Genomic DNA, 19110 nt, shown 5'->3' with positions numbered 1-19110 from the left:
AAGGAGTGAGATAGGTCAGCTGGTTGTATGTGTCTTATGGTTTTATTAGGGGGCTGCAGGCTTCGTAACAGGCTTCAGAGGACTGTAAACACAGCCAGCTCCATCACAGACACAAGCCTCCTCACCTCCGAGAACATCCTCAAAAATCGGTGCCTCAGGAAGGTTGCAATGATTATGAGGATCCTCGTTATCTTGGACATGTCCTCTCCTCATTACTACCATCAGGGAGGTGGTACAGGAGCATGAAGACCCACACTCAATGTTTCTTCCCCTCCGCCATCAAATTTCTGAGTAGACCACGAACTCCTTTGCACCATTTATTTTGTATATTGTAACCTACTCTAATTTGCTATGCCTGCACTGTTGCCACAAGAGCAACAGATTTCATGACTTATGCCTGTGACAACAAATCTGATTCAATTAAACTCCTAGCGAGCATGTCTTTGGGATGCGGGAGAAATCCACGCAGTCACAGGGAGAAAGTAAACTTTATACGGATAGGACCAGGGATTGGAATTCACCCCAGGTCTCCTGTGCTGGGAAGCAGTGTCTCTACTTGCTGCTCCATCCTTGTGCCCCCCCCCATACCAAATTTTAAAAAAAAGACAATAGGGATACTTTAGAAAACATTTCCAGTATTTTAATTTTTTCACCAATGGCAATATGAATCAGACATCAACAAACTAATAATCCGTGTCATGATGATATATTACAGTATCAGACAAGCTTTGAGTTATCGCACTGTGGTAGAAACGAACCATTTACATGTACAACCCATTTACAACTCTGCAGCCATGGATGATGCATACAGTACAGAGACAGAGAGGGAGAACGAGAGCCAGAGCAAGCCAAAGGAAGGGACCGTGAACGAGAGGGAGAAATACACACACACACACACACACACACACACACACACACACACACGTGTGCATGCAGTGAAGGAGGATCAGCTTCTCCAGGATTTGGTTTATGGCTTTCACCAGGATGAGGGACAAGAATCCTCCTGTTCAGCAGGGTAGGTGAAATGCACGGTCTTCCCCTGACTGGGCATGACAGTCCGCCACACACCGGCTTCCAAGCCCCCCCTTTCTGCCACTGCCAATCCACAGCCACAAAAGTGATGGCTCCCAAACCTGCGACTCTCATCTTTAAAGAAGCATTAACCAGAAAGGCACCAGGAGGAGGCAACAAAACCACCAAGGTGAAGATGACATCCCTGCCAGGCGACTAGTGCTATGACATGGACGGAGCCACACCATCTCAGGGAGCATCCCTGCCCCTGCAGGTCCACCACTTTTTCAGATGGTACCAAAGACGCCAGTTGCGAAAGCCCCAGCAGTTTTTTTTTAAGGTTATAAATGGAAATACCAGTCCTATAATTACCCGAGCTATGGGACAGTAAATGGGAGAGTGAGGATGATTCAGGACAGATGCAAACTGTGCAAGGTCCTTTCCATCAACTGTCAATCCCATCACTCCTTGCCATATCTCTATTGTGCAATCTCATCCGAAGAAATTTCCAAAGTGTGGTGCAAAAAAATTTAGAAGGGAAGGGAGCATAGGAAGCGGCTCCTTTAATTATAGGGGCCCAATAAAGATGACAGCCGTGGCCAGTCACTTTCTTCGTTCAGTGCACTAAGACTTCGGCCCGACCCTGAGCTTCAGCAGCAAACAATACAAACGACTCTGCTCTAGGTAAGTCCCATTATCTCGAGCTCCCAAGGTCCAAAGCCCAGCCTCTGCTGACCCTTAATGCTCTGCGTCCATGGCGTCCAAATACTTAGCTTCAATTATCTTGGGAAGAACGAGGCACCTGTGCAAGAGAACAGAGGAGAGGAAGGTGGGACTCTGGACATTTAGCACTGCTCACACAACGTTCCATCAATTGCAGGGTCTGGAAACTTACCATTAAGCACCCTCACCATCCAGAACACACCCTCTTCTCATTACTTCCATTAGGAAGGAGGCACAGAAATCTGAAGGCACACACTCGTCATTTTAGGAACAGATTCCTCCCTCTGCTGACAGATTTCTAAACGGACCGCAAATCCATGTACACTACCTCTTCGACTCCCATTCCCATCTGACATGTTGGTCCATGGCCTCCTCCTGTGCCAAGAGGAGGGTACCCTCAGGGTGGAGGAACAACACCTTAGATTCTGTCTGAGTATTCGCCAACCTGATATCAATTTCTCCTTCTGGTGAACAATTTAACCCCCACCATTCCCCACTCTGACCTTTTCACTTCTTCTCAACTGCCTATTACTTCCAAGTCCCCTCCTTCTTCCTTTTCTCCTATTGTCCACTCATCTGTCCTATTAGATTCTTTCTTCTCCAACCCTTGACCTTTCACACCCACCTGGCTTCACTGATCACCTTCCAGCTAGCCCCTTTCTCCTCCCCCCACCTTTTTATTCAAGAATCTTCCCCTTTCCTTCTCAGTCCTGAAGAAAAGTCTTGACCCAAAAAGTTGACTGCTTATTCATTCCCACAGATGCTACCTGACCTGCTGAGTTCCGCCAGCATTTTGTCTGTGTCACCTCACTATTTTGCTCTGTTATTGCACGATTCATTATTTGTTATTAACTATACTTATGTATGGCACGGTACCGCTCCCGCAAAACCACAAATTTCAAGCTGCTTTATCCATGGTTCCCAAAATAACAATCACATCCTTTCAATTGTTCTTCATCTTCATTATCCACCTCTGTCTATTGACCATCAGCACTCCCCTAGTCAACGACTCTCAAGCTAAACCAAGTCTAAAAGTTACAATCTGCTCACAATCTCGGACAAGGGAAGGGAGCCTGAAGAAGGATGGCATCAATACAGCTGAGAGACAGACAGAACTAAACACCAACCTGACGGGGACCATCGCCAGCATGATGGGCGGGAAGACCATCTTCAGGTACGGTATCGGGGCCATTCCAAAGCCGCAGAGGATGGCAATCTCGATTAGCTGGAGGCCGGTAAAGAAATGGATCTTCCTCTGTGGGACCCTCCGGATGTAGTGTGTGGGTGGATAGGAAGTCTAGATCAGAACGGGGAGGGAAAAAAAAAACATTAAATCAGCATCCATGGGATGAAGATCAGTGGTTAGGCAAGAGTATGGTGTAGATCAGCCCTGAGGTGAGACGTAATTAACTACCTGGTCACAAAATATTGGAAAAGCCCACTCCACAGGCTTACACCCAAGTTATTCTTTCATATTACATAATTTATTCTTTTACAGTATATCATTTTTTCATATTATATTAGGGCGGAACGGTAGTGAAGTGGTTAGCGCAAAGCTTTACAGTACAGCCAACCCAGGTCCAATACCTGGCGCTGCTTGCGAGGCGTTTGTATGTCCTCCCCGTGACCACATGGATTGCCTTAGGTTTCCTCCCACAGTCCCAAGACTTACTTGGTTGACTGGAGAACGTCCAGTGAAATGGCAGTGAGCTTGGTTGCTTCGGTCTCTCTGCGTCCAACAAATGGTGCAATTATTTGTCTTACACATTTTTCTTGTGATCACGCGACCCCGTTGGACATCGGTAATACTAAACACTGAAAGTCCGGTTTACTGACGGGCCGGGCCCTCACGCTGCGGTATCGCCTGTTATAGCCATGCAGGGGAGGAGGCAAGGGAGGCATGGTGGGTGATCAGGAATCTGTGCTGGGTTGAGGGCTGGCCCCTGCAGGCTGGTAGGTTAGTGGGTCATTGTAAATTGTCCTGTGATTAAGCTAGGATTAAATCATAGAAACATAGAAAATAGGTGCAGGAATAGGCCAGTACTCCTGCACCTATTTTCAGGGGTAAATCAGGGGTTGCTAGGCAGCGAGGCTCAAAAGGGCCGGAAGGCCCGATTCTGCACTGTATCTCAATAAAAACATTAATTAAATAATTTAGAATATACCATAAAATACCAGAGAATAGTACATATTTTATAATACTATAGAATAATTTGATCTTTCAACTATACAAGACATGGCATGGCCTGTTTGTATTGCCAGTCACACACTGTGAGGGTGATCATAGGAGGGTCATCATTATCAATGTGCCATGTCACATGACATGGGTGATCATGGCCTTTCCAGTTCCATGACTGTTCTTGGCAAATGTTTTTTCTAAATTAGCTTGCCATTCTCTTCTTCTGGGCAGTGTCTTTACAGGACGGCTGACCCCAGCCATTATCAATACTCTTCAGAGATTGTCTGCTTGGCATCAGGGGTCACACAACCAGGACTTGTGATGTACACCAGCTGCCCATACAACCGTCCACTGCCTGCTCCCGCGGCTTCACGTGACCTTGATCGGGAGGCTAGCAGGTGCTACACCTTGCCCAAGGGTCACCTGCAGGCTAGTAGGGGGAAGGAGCACCTCACACCTCCTGTGGTAGGGCCGTATCTCCATCCCACCACCCATAAGGTGATAACGCAAGGATGCATTAGGAACTTCAGCAGGTGATTTTCTTTAAAAATATTAATACGTATTATGGCTAATATGAGAGGGCATAATTTTAAGGTGACTGGAGAACTTCCAGTAAAATAGCAATGAGCTTGGTTGCATCGGTCTCTCTGTGTCCAACAAATGGTGCAATTGTTTGCCTTACACATTTTTTTTGTGATCACACGACCCCGTTGGACATCGGTAATACTAAACACTGAAAGTTCGGTTCACTGTCGGGCCGGGCCCTCACGCTGCGGTATCGCCTGTTATAGCCATGCAGGGGAGGAGGCAAGGGAGGCATGGTGGGTGATCAGGAATCTGTGCTGGCCCCTGCAGGCTGGTTCTTCCGTCAGAGCTGCACGCCAATGCTCACTTCCCGGAAGACAAGGTGCATTGACTTTGCAGTTGATCCAGTGCAAGGTGAGGAACTGCTGTGTGCTTGCTCTTGCAGAAACGTGGCTCCAGCACAACATCAATCTTCAGGCCATGGCACTCGGGGGTTTGTGCTAACATTATTTTGTGTCTGCATGTGCTATCGGAACTATCTGAGCTGTGCGTGACAATACGCACTGTGTCCTGTACCTTGGCTCCAGCTGAACAATGTTTCATTTAGCAGTGTACACATATGGCTGAATGACAATAAACTTAAACTTGAAAGTATACAGGGATGTCAGGGGTAATTATTTTTGTTACACAGAGAACGCACTGCCAGGGGTGTTGGTAGAAGCAGATAGATCAGGCACATGGATGAAAGAAAAATGCAAAGCTACGCAGTAGGGATGGGTTAAATTGATCTTTGAGTAGGTTAAAATGTCAATACAATATAATGGGTCAGACGGCCTGTACTGTGCTGGACTCTATATGTCCCACGTTTAAAACAAAGGGTAATATATATATATATATGATGCATGTTGCCAGAAGTAGTATATGAGGTAGCTACATTAACACCATTTGAAAGACAATTGGACAGGTACGTAGATCGGAAAGTTTTGGAAGTTACGACCTAAACAATGGCAAATGGGACATCTCGGTCTGCATAGATCAGTTGGGCCGAAGGGCTTTTTATCATGCTAGTTGTTTCTTGAACCATTTCAGAAGTCAGCCAGGAGTCAATCACATGGGGACAGAAATCAGCCCTTCGCTAATGCGTCGTAAAGGCCATCAATGAACAAGGAAAAAGACAAAATATTGGAAATATTCAGCAGTTCAGGCAGCCTCTGAACGAGCATTTTAAGTCAGTGAAGGGAAATATCACCCAAAAAACACTTTGCCCCCCCACGGATGCTGTCAGAACTTCAAAAATAACAACGTACACTCAGTGGCCACTTTATTAGGTACACTTGATCGTTAATACAAATAACTAAACAGCCAATCATGTGGCGGTAACTCAATGCATAAAAACATGCAGACATGCTCCAAGGCTCAATTGTTGTTTAGATCAAACAACAGAATTATGATCTGAGTGACTTTGACCGTGAAATGATTATTGGTGGCAGATGGGGTGGTTTGAGTATCTCAGAGACTGCAGGTCTCCTGGGATTTTCACACACAACAGTCTAGAGTTTACAGAGAATGGTGCGAAAAAATAAAAAAAGGAAAAAAAGCATCCAGCGAGTGACAGTTCTGTGGACAAACACTCCTGGTTAATGAGAGAGGTCAGAGGAGAATGGCCAGACTGAATCAAGTTGACAGGAAGGCAACAGTAACCGCACATTACAACAGCAGTGTGCAGAAAAATATCTCTGAATGCACAACATGTCAAGTCTTTAAGTGGATGGACTACAGCAGAAAACCACAAGTATACACTCAGTGGCCACTTTGTAGGAGGTAGCTAATAAACAGCTACAGAGTTTATAAAAAGGCATTTGGACCAGTAAATGGACAGGAAAGATTTAGACCAGGGGAGTCCCAACCTGCGTCCACGGACCCCTTGCTTTGTCCATAAAATAAAGAAGGTTGATCACCTGGTTCAGATGGATGAATGCCAAATTCAGGTCAATTAGTCTAACTTATTCAGTATGGACGAGTTGGGCTGAAGGGCTGTAAACTAGATAACACTAATATTGCCCACACTTTTCGTCCCTTTTCCCTCCGGGAGAAGGCTCAGGAGCTTGAAGACTCGTACGGCCAGATTTGGGAACAGCTTCCTTCCAACTGTGATAAGACTGTTGAACAGATCCTGACCTGGACTGGGCCGTACCCTCCCAATATCCGGACCTGCCTCTCAGTTTTTTTGCACTACCTTACTTTCCATTTTTCTATTTTCTATTCATGATTTATAATTTAAATTTTTATATTTTCTACTATTTACTATTTAATATTTGTAATCCAGGGAGCGGGAAGCGCAGAATCAAATATCGCTGTGATGATTGTACGTTCTAGTATCAATTGTTTGGCGACAATAAAGTATAAAGTAAAGTATAATTATTGCCTTTCATTTCATTTTTCCAGCTTCAGTGCTTTTTGATTGAACCAGATTGGTTCTTAACAACAGTACAGTAGCTTTATAGTTCTATTGATCCCGCCTTTATATTCCAGCTTCAATCAAATTAACAGAATTTACAGTTACTCAGCTAGGGCATTGAACAGCTGATTATACATCAATGATTTTTTGGTTATTATTGCAATAATATAACCACAATGTGCATAGTGTGTACTTTAGTTATCCAAAGGGTCTGGCTCAAAACAGCTCAATTGATCATAGAACGTTGATAGTACAGCACAGGGCAGGCCTTTCAGCCCACAATGCTGTACTGACTTTTTAAACCAACTCTAAGATCAATCTAACCATTCCCTCTCACATAGCCCTCCATTTTATTTTCATCCATGGCCCCGGTATCTGCTCTACCAAGACCCCTGGCAGGGCACCACAGCGTGTTAAAAACACCTAGCTCTGACATCCACTGTAGACTTTCCGGCCATCACCTTAAAATTATGCTCCCTTTATACAAGCCATTTACACCTGGAGAAAGTCGCTGTCCACTCACTCTATCACCCATGCACCTCTATCTTGATCAGTTTGGAGTAATGGAGAACCTCATGTAACGCTCAGCTATATTGGCCCGTATTTATCTCGGGGAAACCCCGTCTGCTGCTCACCTTGTCTCCCGGTTACGTCGGTTGCCGTACAACTGCCACCTGATTCGGCTTCAAACATCAATCATCAGCCAGCACACAATGTACGTTTTACCAATTACACTTCATAGATATTCTATGAGATTCTATAAGTCTATGAGATTAATCGAAGTTCAATACAAAAAAGGAATGGAAAAGGCGCCAGACTTATCAAAGTCCAATTTCTCTGTGCACACGTTGGAGCTCAGGGACCTCTTCGGGACTCCTCTGACCCCGTCGACTCGCAGCTCGGAACCACCCGGAGAGATCAGCCTGAGATTTCCCCGCACGTCCATCGTCCTCATGGTCTCTCCTCCGACTCCCCGCCAAAAGCCCCCGGTTCACCGTACGTCTGTCGTCCTCACGGTCTCTCTTCCGACTCCCCGACAAAAGCCCTGGTTCCCTGTACGTCCGTCGTCCTCACGGTCTCTCCTCCGACTCCCCGCCAAAACCCCCCGGGTTCCCAGCCATATGAGACACCATATCACCCCCAGAAAGAATAACATGGACACCCATTGCTTCATTTACTCTGTTATCTATATTATAACCCAAGCAAAGTGCTAGCTAGAGACTTTATCAGCATTTAACATAACAAAGAAGCCATTTTAATTAACGTACTCAGTAACATAAAAGAAGAAACCCCTTACACTTACTCAGAAGTTTCTTATCTTTTCATTATTTACCTGTTCTTTAAATAGAAGAGCCAATCTCTCAAAAAACTGGCAGCCATCGATGGAGGTCAGGGAAACGTAGAGGAAGAGCCCATACAAGACAGGCTTTGGAATCCACTGGAGGGGAACGGGCAGCAGCAGGAGCGAGATCCCCACCAGTACGTGGGCCACAAGCGCCGCCACTCGGGTCTCCCTTACTCGAACAATGCTGAGAGGGGAGAAAAGGCAAACAAACACCGTTCAATATCAATCCAAACATCATAAACACAGCTTTGCTTGTCCGAGAGAGGTAAGGGGCTCACTTGCAATTTGACTCTCAACTGCGGAAAAAGACCAAAAGACAAGGAGCAGAGTTAGGCTGTTCAGCCCATTGAGTCTTCTACACCATTCCATCATGTCTGATTTATTCTCCTATTCTGCCTTCCCCTTGAAACCATTGACACTCTTACTATTCAAGAACCTATCAACCTCTGCTGATTTGGCCTCCACATCCTTCTGTGGCAATGAATTCCATAGATTCACCACCTTCTGGCTAAAGAAATTCCTCCTCAGCTCTGTTCCAAAGGGACGTCCTTGTATTGCGAGGCTGTGCCCTCTGGAAACATCCTCTCCACGCCCACTCTAACTAGACTTTTCAAGATTTGATGGGTTTCAGTAAGATTTCCCCTCCCCCCATTCTTCTGAACTGCAGGTAATTTAGGTAGAACCATCAAAACCTTTTCACATCTTAACTCTTTCATTCCCAGGATCATTCTGTGAACTTCCACTGAGACAGCATATCCTTTTTTGAATAAGGGCCCAAAACTGTCAAAAATTACTCCATGTGTGGTCTAGCCAATGCCTTAAAAGTTTAAACAGTTGACTAAATCCCATTGGAGATTTCTTTGTAAATAGACATTTCAGAAATGTCAGAACATCTTGCCTGTGCTGATTTATCCAAATTCCCTATCTTCTTCCCAAAATCCCACAAATTTTCCTTCATAATTACCCAACTCTATTCTCTGCTTTCACCTCTTGCCCACTCTCTCCTTCTCCCATCTGGACATCATCAACCCCCCATTCACCTGGATCCACCTATCACTTATTTATTGAGATTCAACATGGAACAGGCCCTTCAATCTATGCCACCCAGCAATCCTCCAATTCAATCCTAGCCTAATCACACGATGATTTACAATGACCAATTAACCTACCAACCAGTAGGTCTTTGGATTGAGAGGGAAGAACATAGAAACTCCTAAAGGCAGCAGCAGGAATTGAACCCGGGTGGCCTGTACTATAAAGTGTTGGGCCACTATACTACCCCCACCTGCCAATTCACTCCACACCTTCCCTCCACCCATTAATATCACCTTGTCTTTCAGCCCAGATGAAGGGTCTTGACTGGTTATTTCCCTCCACAGATGCTGCCTGACTGCTGTGTTATTCCAGCATTTACTGTGTAGCTCATAATTTCAGCACCTGCAGTCCTTACCTACCCCCGTAGTTCATTTTGTAATCATTCTTGACAAAAGATACTTTTCTAATAGGCATCCATTAGTCTCATGAGACCATGGATTTGCGCTTTGGAAGGTTTCCAGGGCGCAGGCCTGGGCAAGGTTGTATGGAAGACCGGCAGTTGCCCATGCTACAAGTCTCCCCTCTCCACGCCACCGATGTTGTCCAAGGGAAGGGCAATAGGGCCGATACAGCTTGACACCGGTGTCATCGCAGAGCAAGGTGTGGTTAAGTGCCTTGCTCAAAGACACAACATGCTGTCTCAGACGAGGCTCGAACTAGTGACCTTCAGATCACTAGACTGACGCCTTAACCACTTGGCCACGCGCCAATACTTTTATAGATCATGCAACAAGCATGTGGGCATTATATTTGTGAAGGCTCACTGAGAGGAAATCATTCCCGATCATTTAGTGTCTGATCAGATAATAAACACCAGGGGCTCTGCAGCTACTGGAAATCCACAGCAACACAAAAAATGCTGGAGGAACTCAGCAGGTCAGGCAGCATCTACAGAGAGGAATAAGTAGTCGACAATTCAGGCCGAGACCCTTTGGCAGGATTGGAAAGGATAGGGAAGCCACCAGAATAAGGTGGTGGGCAGGGGGAGGAGCACAAGCTGGCAGGTGATAGGTGAAACCAGGTAAGGGGCAGATAGGTGGGTGGGGGGTGGAGCTTGATGAAGCAAGAAGTAGGAAGGTGATAGGTGGAAGAGGTAAAGGGCTGAAAAAGAAGACGATCAGATAGGAGAATGACCACATAATCTGCTTTTGCAATGCATACAGTTCATACAGTCAGAGTACAGAAACAAACCCTTTAGCCTAGTGTATCAGGGCAATGAGGGGAACTCTCCTCTACTGAATGCTGCAGGATCATTTGCAACCTTGGGACGGTCAGGGCTTCAGGTTAATATCATCTGAAGAACCTTCCTCAATACTACAGGCAAGTGTCTGTAATGCTGGCACAATTTTCCCCTCCCCACAAACCTGCTGGCCATTTTCTACAGCCCTGAATTTCACAGTTTTTACATTCCTTTGTCTGTGTTATATACACTGGAGTTTCAGCTGAGATTTTCTACCACAAGGTTTGTAGTAAATAAGAAGTTGTAACTTTTACAGCAAATTGTTCTGATGTTTGGAATGCCAACATAGCCTCTCACAAATTTATAGAGATTTACTGTGGAGAGTATTCTAACTGGTGGCATCACTGTCCAGCACGGAGGGGCCACTGCCCAAAATCGGAAAAAAAGCTGGTCAGCATTGCAAACTCAACCAGTTCCACCATGGGCCCAAGCTTCCCAGCATCAAGGACATCTTCAAAAGGTGGAACCTTCAAAAGGCAGCATCCATCATTAAGGACCCCCCGCCCCCACCCCCGTCACCTAGAATATGCTATGCTCTCTCCTTACGACTGCCAGAGAGAAGGTACAGGAACCTGAAGATAAGACACTCAGCATTTTAGAAACAGCTTCTTCCCCTCTTTTCCCCTCTGCTATCAGCTTCTGAATGGACAATGAACTAACCCATGAACACTACCTCACTATTTTTGCAGTACTTATTTAATTTTTATTATATTTTTAAAAATGTTAATTTATAGTTTTTTTACACTGTACTGCTGCCACAAAACAACAAACTTTACAACATATGTCAGTGATATTAAAACACACCGATTTCTCTAACTTCCTGCAATTTCCTCCCACTCCCCCCCCCCCACACACACATTCCCCATTTCTTCCATTCCACACTCTGGCTCCCCTCTTACCTCTTCTCCTTACGTGCTCATCACCTCCCCTTGCTCTTCTATCAGATTCCTTCTTCTCCAGTCCTTTACCTTTTGCACCTATCACCTCCCAGCTTCTCACTTCATCCCCACTCCCCCACCCCCCTGGCTTCACCTACCACCTTCTACTTCATACTCCTTCACCTCCCCCCAAACCTTTTTGTTCTGGCTTTTTCCGCCTTCCCTTCCAGTCCTGGTGAACAGCATCAGCCTAAAATGCTAACTTGTTCATTCATTTCCGTATTTGCTGCCTGACCTGCTGAGCTCCCCTAGAACTTTGTATGTGTTGATTTGGATTTCCAGTATCTGCAGAATCTTCTGTCAGCAGCATTAAACCCGATTCTCCTTGTAAAATACACACTTACCTGAAGTCAGCTTTGAAATTAAATAGAACCCATACAAGCACACATTGGGGAAGTTATACTTACATCTCATAGAGATGACCATTCTCCACTCGCTGCTCCACAAAGGCCAAAGCGCGGACATGCAAAGGCGAATGAGGGAATGCCGAGTGTACCCATGGCAACCCAAAGATGGACAACGCAATGTTAACAATGCCCACAAGGAAGATGTCCCAGTGATAGCCCGTGCCTTTCATTAATCTGCGAGGAAATATTTCGAGGAAATAGTTAGCAGGTGGGATCCATTACGCTTTCTGATTGAAAGACAAGATAGCAATTAGGAAGGAATTCTTTAATCTCCTTCTTCATAACCAAAAGTACAACTACTTGGCATCATCTTTGTAAATCTATCTACCCTCTTCAAAGGACCTGAATATCCTTCCTTAAGTAAGCTGCTCTGAATCCACCACTCAAGTTCTGACCTAATTAAAAGATCAGTAGAATGGATGAAGGTGAACGTGGATCAAACAAAAAGAACCCCCCCCCCCCACCGCCCTACCAGATCTGCAAACAAGAAACTGAGCTAGAGAAGTGGGGTAGAGGGGGGCTGGTTGATGTTGGATTAAGAGAGAGCTCAAGAGTCGAGAAGCTAAGTCACAAGGAGTGGGAGACTAGGAAGAATAAACATTAAAGTCCTATCTCCAGTGATTGCTAGGATTCCACCAGAATTACAGTTCAGACGTGGGGAGACAAAGGCAACTCAAGGAGTGGGCTAACTGAGACAAATATAAAGTTATGGAAAGCTTAGACAAGGATCTATTTAGCTTAGCAAGCACAACTCTTGAACTCAATCCCCCACTAATGAAGGGTATCACACAATACGCCTTCTGAACAACATCATCAACTTGCACGACTTTGAGGCATCTATGGAAGTGGTCCCCAAGATCCCTCTGTTCCTCCACACTGATAAGAATTCTGCCATTAACCCTGTACTCCGCCTTTAAATTTGACCTTCCTAAGTGTGTCACTCCACACCTTTCCGGATTACAACTCTGTCTGCCATTCCTCAGACCAAATCTGCATCCCGTCAATGTCCCATTGCAACCTACAACAACCTTCTGCAAACTTTCACGTCACCTGCAAACTTACTAACACATCCTCCTACTTCCTCATCCAAGCTATTTATGAAAATCACAAAGAGCAGGAGCCCCTGGCCTAACACCACTGGTCAATGACCTGCAGGCACAATACATTCCATCTATGGCTGCCCTCCGACTTCTCTGGGCAAGTTAATTCTGTATCCACACAGCCATGTTTCCCTGGATCCCATACCTGCTGACTTTAAAAGTTGATAAAACATTCGACCAACTTAATTGTCGAAGGATCAGAAGAGAGTTCAAGAATAGATCTTGCACCCAAGGTGTACTGAGCACGCAGAACCCAGAAGGATGGAGTCAGACACCCTTGTTACATTAACAGAGGCAAAGATGAGTTATTGCACCTTAAAACTGGTCACTTCGGGCAGATGGGGCTCGTCAGCCGTGGTTGGCTGCTCATCTAGAAGAAAAACTCTGACCTCAAACCTCTACTGCCTTGTGGCTATACCAACTCATGGGGAAGGCTTTGGGAGTAAATCCTGAGGGAAAAGTCTGGAGGTTGAGTTCCTAAAGCCATCCTACATTGAATTCAATACCGATTGGCAACTCCTGCGACACTGATGGTCCCAAACGGTATCGGTCTCTCCCTTTCCTTTGGATTCATCAGCTGCGTGCAGAGGGGGAGCTTCCTACATGGGCAACAGTTTGCTCTCCATACTGCCCAGGCTTGCTTATATAGACAGATAGGACACATCATTCATGGTCAACTCTGACTGACAAGAGGCCTCAAAGGTTGTTTTCCCTTGTACTACCTCAGAGTACTGCCGTAATTGAATGATCTGTATGGATGGCACACAAAACAAAGATTTTCATTGTGGCTTGGCACATGTGATGACAATAAACCAATTAGCAGGCGCTGTGAATTAGTGCCAAAGGCAAATCAAATGACCTTGTTCTGCACTGCAAATGTCTATCATTCAAAGGGGTGCAGAGAAAATGAACAGAGGCTAGAATCACAAAGGTGAGGAGTGAGTGGTGTCACAGCAATAGAATCATATGGCACAGAAATACAGCCTTCAGTAGCCTTTTGCAATAATTCACCTCATCTGGTAATTGGTTTATTATTGTCACAGAGTCATAGAACACTAGAGCACTTTGGCCCATCTATTCTGTGCACAGTTCTGCATAGTTCCATCGACCTGCAACCGGACCGTAGCCTTCCATACCCCTGTCATCCAGGTATTTCTCCAAATTTCTCTTAAATGTTGAAATCAACCCTGCACCCACCTCTTCTGCTGGCAGCTCATCCACACTCTCACCACCCTCTGCGTGAAAAAGTTCACCCTCAGAATCCCCTTAAACAATTCATCTTTCACCCTTAACCATGAGCTCTAATTGTAGTCCCACCCGGCCTCAGTGGAAAACCTGTTTGCATTTCCCCTATCTAAACCCCTCAATTCTGCATACCTCTATCAAATCACCCCTCAATCTTCTACATTCTGGGCAATAAAGTCCTAACCTATTCAACCTTTCCCTACCACCCTGGTCCTCAAGACAGGCAACATCCTGTAAATTTTCCTTGCACTCTTTCAATCTTATTTACATCTTTCCTGTAGGTAGGTGACCAGAATACTTAAAATTCAGCCTCACCAACGTCAACCTCTTTTTTCAGTTTAAAATGGCACTGGTGAAGCTTGGCGACTCTTTGCCGGCTACAAAGTAAAGAGAAATTACTAACTACTTTTTCAATCACACTTTTTCTGGTAAATGATCACTGCAATCAATAGCGTGTAACTTCCCTTTCAGAGTTGAGTTTTCGAACCACCTGTATCACCTGGCGTTTTTGCCCTGCAAACTGAAGTCTTGAAGGTGATGGACTGTTGTGGTGTGGCATGCTGACTCAAGGCGGCTTGGCCTAGGCACAACGGTGGGGATTAAGCAGGTGTTTGGTCATTGCTGGAGGCAAGTTGATGTGGCAGAATGAAGGCGAGGTGTGCAGAGTGAGGCAGAGTCGAGTAGAGCCTGAGAGCGAGGATAGGCCCAAGGTTTCACTCAAGCGCGGGACCGAATTGGAAGGATCAGGTATGAGCTGAAAAGAGGCAGCGGGGCCCGGGACCGAGAGTGTATTGAAACGGCAGAGCTCATGTCTGAGAGGTTTTGACAATTAAAGTGCCAGGCCGGACTGAAAACGTCAGAATGTTGGGGTCAGAGGCAAGGGATGGGTCGGTTCAACTCAATGCTCCCCAAGCTTTGCTCGTCGCTGCGCTGAACTGAGGTTCTGTCTTGCAATTAACGGGGTCCTGAATCGGCCGTGGTTGGCTTCGCGGCTGTGGGCTCGCGGCTGTGAACTGCAGTTCTGAATGCTGTGTGCTTACTTCTATGGTTTGCACGATTTGTCCTTTATTCTCTGCACGCTGGGTGTTTGACGGTTTTTTTTGTTCTATTGGGTTTCTTTGTTTTGTGGCTGCCTGTAAGGAGATGAATCTCAAGGTTGTAGAAAGTATATATACTTTGTTAATAAATGTATTTCAAACTTTATAAAACTTTAACTTAGCATCCTAACTCCTGTACTCAATACATTGATTATGGCCAATGTGCCAAAAGCTTTCTTTACAACCCTATCTGCCTGTGACACCACTTACAAGGAATTAAGGATCTGTATTCCCAGATCCTGCTGTTCTACCACACTCCTCAGTGCCCTACCATTCTCCGTGCAAGACTTACCCTGGCTGATCCTACAAAAGTGCAACACATCACACTTGTCTGCATTAAATTCCATCTGCCACTTTTCAGCCCGCTTTTCAAACTGGTCCAGATCCCGCTGCAAGTTTTGATAGCCTCCTTTGATATCTACTACACCTCTGATGTTGGTTCATCTGTAAATCTGCTTATTCAGTTTACCATATCATCACCCAGATCATTGATACAGATGACAAACAACAATGGACCCAGCACTGAACCCTGCGGCACACGAGTGGTCACAGGCCTCCAGTCAGAGAGGCAACCATCTGCAATCACTCGCTGGCTTCTCCCACAAAGCCAATGTCTAATCCAGTTTACTACCTCAGCTTGAATGCCAAGTGACTGATCATGCGGGACCTCGTCAAATGCCTTGCTAAAGTCCATGTAGACAACATCCACTGCCTTGCCTTCATCAACTTTCCTGGTAACATCCTCAAAGAGCTCTTAAGATTGATTAGACGCAACTTAACACGTACAAAGCCATGTCGACGACACCTAATCAGACCCTGTCTATCCAAATACTTATATATCCAGTCCCTTGGAAGACCTTCCAATAACTTTCCCACTACAGATATCGGACTCAGCAGCCTATACTTGCCTAGTTTATTCTTGCCTAGCTATCCTCCAAAATTCCAGCACTTCACCCACTTCACCAAGGACATTTTAAATATCTCTGCTAGGGCCTCTGCAGTTTCTGCACAAGACTTCCACAGGGTTTGAAGGGACACTTTGTCAGGTCCTGGGGATTTATCACCCAAATTTGCCTCAAGACAGCAAATACCTCCTCCTCTAATCTGTTATATGATCCATGAAGTTGATGTTGCATTGTGTCACATCTATACACTTTGTGTCCATTTCCTGAGTAAATAAAGATACAAAAACTCCATTTAAGATCGCCCCCTCTCTTTTGATTCCTTGCATGAATTACCATTCTCATCTTCTAGAGGACCAATTTTGTCCCTGGCTACCCTTTACATTCCATCTAGGTAGTCTCCAACCTGAGGCCATGAACTTCGATTTCTTGAACTTCCAGTAATTGCACCTTGCACCCACCCCCCCGCACCATCACCATTCCCATTTTCCACTCTCACCTTAACTCCTTACCTGCCCATCACCTCCCTCTGGTTCTCCTCACCCTTCCCTTTCTTCCATGGTTTTCTACCCTGTCCTATCAGATTCCCCCTTCTCCACTGCTTTATCTCTTTCACCTATCAACTTCCCAGTTCTTGACTTCACCCCTCCCCCTCCTCCAGTTTCACCTATCACCTACCACCTTCCTCTCCTTCCCCCACCTTCTTGCTCTAACTTATCTTTTATTCCCCCCCCCAATCCTAATGAATTGGCCTGAAACTTTAATTGCGTAGTCTTTTCCACAGATACTGCATGGCCTGCTGAGTTCCTTCAGCATTTTGCATGCGTTGCTTGGATTTCCAGAATCTGTAGATGTTCTCATCTTTATCCTTTTATTTGTAATACATTTGTGGAAGCATTTAGGATTCTCCTTCATCTTGTCTGCCATAGCAACCTCATGACTTCTTAAAGCCCTCCTGATTTCCTTCTTAAATGTTCTCTTGCATTTCTTGCATTCCTCAAGTGCCTCATTTGTGCTTGCCTGCCTATACCCCCTTCATTTTCTTAACCAGGACCTCAATATCTCTCAAACAACAGGAATTCTGCTGATGCTGGAAATTCAAGCAACACACATCAAAGTTGCTGGTGAACACAGCAGGCCAGGCAGCATCTCTAGGAAGAGGTACAGTCGACGTTTCAGGCCGAGACCCTTCGTCAGAACCTGACGAAGGGTCTCGGCCTGAAACGTCAACTGTACCTCTTCCTAGAGATGCTGCTTGGCCCTCAATATCTCTCGAATACCAAGGTTCCCTGAACCTGTTATCCTTGCTTTTTATTCTGAAAGGAATATACAAACTCTGTACTCTCAAAATTTCATATTTGAAAGCCTCCCACTTACCAATTACACCTTTGCCAGAGAACATCTTGTCCCAGTCCATACTTGCCAGATCTTTTCTGATACCATCAAAATTGGCCTTTCCCCAAATTAGAATCTCATCCAGAGAGCCGGGTAATTATTTTTCATAATTAACTTCAAACTAATGACATCATGATCACTAGATACAAAGTGCTCCCCTGCAAAAACTTACCCTGTCACCTGCCCTGTCTCATTCTCTAAGAGGAGATCTAGTAGTATTGAACTTTCTCTGGTTGAGACTTCTATGTACTGATTAAGGAAACTTTCCTGAACACGTTTGACAAACTCTTTCCCATTCAGTCCTTTTACAGTATGGGAGTCCCAAGCAATACGTGAAAAGTTAAAATCACCTACTATCAACAGTTTGCAATCTCTCTACAGATTTGATCCTCTAAATCCCATGGACTGTTGGGTGGTCTATGATAAACCCAGTAACATGATCATAGCTTTATTATTCCCCTGTTAAGACCTCACTAGACATCCTCTCCAATCTGTCCTAACTGACCATTGCCATGAAATTTTCTCTGACTAGTTGAACTTCCCTTTCGGAGTTGAGCTTCTGCACTGCCTGTACAGCTTGGCATTTTTGCACTGAAGTGAACTGAAGTCTCGAAGGTGCAGAGGGTTTGCAGTGTGCTGTGTTCAGGGCAAATCAGAATGTGGTATCTGGGTCAGAGCTTGAGAAACATGCCAGTGTTTGGCCATTTCTAGAGTGGATATGGAGCTAACTCAAAGCAGCAGATCTGAGGTGAGGCGGCGTTGAGGCTGCAGGGCCCAGGCCTGAGAGCGAGCAATGAACCAATGTTTGACTGATTAAAGCACTGGGCCAGATTGGAAAGGTCAGGTACAGGCCAAATCAAGGTGGCGGGCCCAGGTCCAAGAACAAGGGAGGAGTCTACACTTGGCCAGTTTAAGTGCCAGGCCAAATCAAAAAGGTCAAGGTGTCAGGGCATTCAACCATACATGAAGACAGCCAAACGAGACAGCATTACTCCAGGGTCAAGGTACAAAACACAATACCAACACTCGTACACAGCACAAAGCACGCATAAGACAGAAAGATACGCTCAGTCAATAAAAGAGATCAAACTCAAGCCATCCAACACCACCAAAATCTGCAGATGACCACAACAGAGCTGGTCTTCTGCAGAGCAAATGTGATGCTTTGGGTCAAAGATCCAATCGTGAACTCTCTTCCAATCTTTCTACAGAAACCCATTACTAGGTGATATGAATTACTGCTGTAGGCTAATTGAATCATTTCCTTCTATACTGTAAATATCTATGATTCAATGGGGTACAGAGGAAATGAACAAAGGCCAGAATTACAAAAAGAAGCATTTTCGTCGAAGCATCATATGATACCTTTCAGCTCACCATCCACAGTAACCATCAATCACCAATCTACACTAATCCCACTTACCCCACCAACCCTAAATTCTAACACTCA

At 45.2% G+C, this 19110-nt stretch overlaps 1 protein-coding gene across 6 annotated transcripts in view; it reads right to left on the bottom strand.

Moving 5' to 3' along the window:
- Positions 1-612: 612 nt before the first annotated feature.
- The window catches only part of slc4a11 (solute carrier family 4 member 11), a 302038-nt gene continuing 283540 nt past the window's right edge, over positions 613-19110 (bottom strand). For 4 of the 6 annotated variants that reach the window (XM_063047129.1, XM_063047131.1, XM_063047130.1 and 1 more), the window contains 4 exons: positions 11922-12095; positions 8230-8425; positions 2862-3031; positions 613-1813 (listed from right to left, as the gene is read on the bottom strand). In XM_063047129.1, coding sequence (XP_062903199.1) covers positions 1750-1813; positions 2862-3031; positions 8230-8425; positions 11922-12095 — 604 coding nt within the window. In that variant the 3' untranslated portion in view covers positions 613-1749. The remainder of the gene's footprint in view (positions 1814-2861; positions 3032-8229; positions 8426-11921; positions 12096-19110) is intronic. The other 2 variants (XM_063047132.1, XM_063047133.1) reach the window with 1 other exon arrangement.

Source organism: Mobula hypostoma, chromosome 4, assembly GCF_963921235.1.
Source record: "Mobula hypostoma chromosome 4, sMobHyp1.1, whole genome shotgun sequence".
Classification (NCBI taxonomy): domain Eukaryota; kingdom Metazoa; phylum Chordata; class Chondrichthyes; order Myliobatiformes; family Myliobatidae; genus Mobula; species Mobula hypostoma.
The sequence above is the reverse complement of the archived record's forward strand: the minus strand, read 5'-3'. Positions and strand labels throughout refer to the sequence as shown.